We start from the raw sequence: 3,846 nt of genomic DNA, 5'->3' as shown, positions 1-3,846 counted from the left end.
CCATAGAATGACTCGATCTCACCTAACCAGCAGGGTTATCCTTATAAATTTAGATTTGAGGACATCCTCAAAAGCCTAGCGAATTGTAGAAATTAATAATAATCAAACCCCTTATTGGATACCCTCTGCAAAATAATCTATAGATTAATATGACAAAGCAATGGATTTTCTTGATTGTGATAGTACCTTATCTCACCTATACCTAGTATTACAGAGTCATTCATGGAAGAATTTTGTTCCTAGTAAAATTAATCAATTGTACCTTATAATGAAATTTATATTCTATTCGATGTAGTCTATTTAACTTCTAATTCTTATCATTTCTCTTTTTTTGTATATATTTTTTTGTTCCACATAATTGTTGTTGATAATCCTCACATCCCTCGTATGAAATCTAACAAAGTAGATAAAAGGAAACGAAAGTAAAAAATTAAACCTCAAAAACAGTTTAAAAAGCATATAATAATCCCCAAAAGAAACGTAATTCGATTTATATAAATTAAAATATATATATTTATATCGCTAAAAAATCTCTCTCACATATATATATCACATATACACAAATAGACACAACACCTGAATCACCTGAATCAGAACAAGTCACAACAGATTAATAAACATCCAAAATGGTTAACGTACCACCATCATCATATGATGAATTAGCTGAATTACTCGGCGATGAAGATCAAATTGAGCAATTCGATGAAGCAACTAATACAAAAATTGTAACAAAACGTGTTGATGAAGGTTTTCAACAAATTATTACTCATAAGGAATGGGTTAATGATAAGATTGGTAAGCGTACAACAACAATGGTACGTACATACAAGCCAATCGTTGAAGATGAAGAGGAAGTAGAAGAGAATGTTGAGGAAGAAGAAATTAGTGATGAAAAATTGGCTGAATTAAGAGCAAATGCTCCACCACCACCAGTTGTTGAGGAGGAAGAACCTGAAGTTGGTAAGGACGGTAAGAAGAAGAAGAAGAAGAAGAAGCAAAAGCTTGAAGGTGCTAGCGATGTTATCCGTGAGGCATTTGAAGGTGGATATAAGGAAATTACCACAATTACTTTCCCCGATGGAACTTCAAAGAAACAAATTAGAATGCATTATGATCCAATTGAAGTACCAAAATCTGAAGTTCAAGTTGTTGAAGAGACTACAACCACCAAGTCTGGCAAGAAGAAGAAGGTTAAGAAGATTATTAATGTAAATCAAGAAATTGTTGATAGCTATGAAGATGATGACGGTAATCAAGTTACTGTTGCCCGTGAACCATTCCCAGACGGTTCAGGACATAAGGATATTACAACAACAAAAATGTCTAATGGACAATATAAGCAAACAACAACAATTGTCTTCTATCCAAAGGAGAAGGAAATTATTGAAACAACTGAGATTATTGAGCATGAAGCCACATCAATTCGTATGAAAGTTAAGGAAACAGTCATTAAGCAACATCATGAAAGTGTTGAAGAAACTGAAGAAAAATCAATTAAGAAGTCAAAGAAGAAGTCTTCAAAGAAGGTTGTTGAGGAAGTTGTTGAAGAAGATGATGAGGATCATCAGGAACAACAAGAACAAGTCCAAGAAGTTCATATTCAACAAGTCCAACAAGTTCATGAGAATGGCGTTGAGACCAAGAAAATCACAAAGAAGTCAACCAAGAAAATCACTGAAGAACAAAAACGTGCTGAATTGATGGCACGCGATAATTCAGAAGGTGTCACAACTGTCGTTCGCGAAAAGACAGACAAGGGTTACCGTGAAATTTCAACAACAGTCTTCGCTGACGGTTCAAGCAAGACACAAACCCGTGAATTCTTTGATGCCGTTGAAGAAACTGTCGATCATGATGAAGCCATGAGAATTCGTAATAATTTGGCAACATTAGCCCAACAACCACCACAAGTTCAAAAGAATGCTGATGGATCAACATCAACAATCACAATTGAACGTATTGCCAATGGCTACAGACAAACAACAACAACAAAGAAATTAAATGGCGCAACATCCGTTCAAACCCGCGAATATTACGATGCCGTTGAAGAGGAAACAAATGAAAGTGGACAAAAAACACGTCGCGTTGTTCAATCAAAAGCACAAATTCAAGGCATGCAAAACAACATGATGAAGAGTGTGAAGCTTTTCGGTTAAAAAGTTTCTTTTAACTTTTGGTCTTTTCTACAAAAACATTTTTAATCTTCATAAAATTATCATTAAATTTAGTAAATTTATGCACACATGCAGCATAAGTTTAGAAACTGTCTAGTTTGCATTATAGGAAATTGAAAGGAAGAAATATTTTGTTGATAACCAATTTTATGAAAATGCGTTTGAAATACAATTTTTGCATATTATTATAAATTTATATACTCTCTGTTTGACACTATATGACACTAATTATTCTGTTCTTTTAAACACTTACCCCCACCACTTGTTTTACATAAATACACAAAAATATATATGTTTTCTTCTCTTTAATTAATATGTATTGTGAGGCATATCTCAAAAGAATTTTTTTCATAATTTTTTTATGTTAATTATTGTTATTTCTCTCTTTTTTAAACTTAATTTTACTTAGATAATTAACAAAGTTTATGTAAATATTCAAACAACCAACATAAATCTCTTCTCGAAGGCGAAAAAAGAATTTTTATTAAAAAAAACATTATAATTGTGTGCTGATAAAGGAAAAACAATGAATCTACAAATTAATTAATCATTCGTTTGAATCATCTGACTTCATTAAGTATTTTTTATTATTTTCTTATTTGACGAATCTTTCAAAAAAAATCGAATTGCATAAAAATCATTAAAAATTGTTCATTTGTCATAAATAAAATTTGTATTTTTCATTTTTATGAGAGATTTTAATTAAATTAATAACTTTTTTGACAAATAAAATATTTTAAAATAATTAATTGGGATTTTATTGATTTTATAGGAATTTGGATATAGACACAATTTTGGCTTAAATTTATGATTTTTCATTTTGGCACTTTTCCCTTTATTTACTATGTTAGATGTTGGCACATTGCTTAAATTATTGGTGGTAGACATTTTATAGGTTTTTGGATATGTTATATCCGATATGATTATAGGAGGTAATTTAGAAAATATGAGTTTTGTTCTAGGATTCTTCATTCACTTTATCCCTAACAGACATGATTTCTTGTACATAAATATATCCAAGGTACCTAAAAGAAGTCTTTCTGTATGTTAGGGTATGTGCTTATAATGTCATAAATTAGTCTAACTCTTGATATTATGATGATAGCTAGTCTGAACTTTGATCTCTGGACTAAATCAATCAGGAGCCGACAAGGTAGCTTTCTTTTCTCGTTAATACAGCAACGTAACTGTATGCAGTACCTATTGCGCTATTCGGATAGCAAAGGTAAAGCATCTTTCATATGAATCGCAACAAATATTTAAGTTTTCAGGAATAAAATAGGTTGACTATAAAAGGAAAACTTCGTTAAAACAAACAAAATTTAATCAGAAAAATTGTCGAAATTTCAAAGATAACCAAGTTAAAGACTTAAATTCATGAAGATGCTTCTCAAAAATCTAAACGCTGTAAGTCAAAAAACAAAAGATTCTCAAAACTAAGATACACAGCTTCTCAAATTATTCGTTTTCAAATATCTTAAAAACGAAAGATCGTTAACATTTGTTCAACTGAAGTGAAGTCGTTGAATTTCCATCGTTTGATATTTCCATAAAAAGGCATCATAATAACTGGATTTAATTCCTTAACTATTGCTTTTTATTGCAGGAAATTGTAAATATTTCAGGTTCTCTAAGATGCAAATAAGATTAAGGCGCGAATGCTCAAGGACGG

General features: G+C 31.0%; 1 protein-coding gene across 1 annotated transcript; it reads left to right on the top strand.

Moving 5' to 3' along the window:
- Positions 1-423: 423 nt before the first annotated feature.
- On the top strand, positions 424-2,923 carry LOC139087707 (ABC transporter F family member 4-like). The gene is made up of 2 exons (XM_070636599.1): positions 424-480; positions 568-2,923. The coding sequence occupies exon 2, from the start codon at positions 627-629 to the stop codon at positions 2,154-2,156; it is 1,530 nt and encodes a 509-aa protein (XP_070492700.1). The 5' UTR covers positions 424-480; positions 568-626; the 3' UTR covers positions 2,157-2,923.
- The last annotated feature ends 923 nt before the right edge of the window (positions 2,924-3,846 follow it).

Source organism: Chironomus tepperi, unplaced genomic scaffold (assembly GCF_022539635.2).
Source record: "Chironomus tepperi strain 1889 unplaced genomic scaffold, CSIRO-AGI_Ctep_v1 contig_134, whole genome shotgun sequence".
NCBI lineage: Eukaryota > Metazoa > Arthropoda > Insecta > Diptera > Chironomidae > Chironomus > Chironomus tepperi.
Note: the sequence above shows the minus strand (reverse complement) of the source record. Positions and strands in the feature narration are given on the sequence as shown.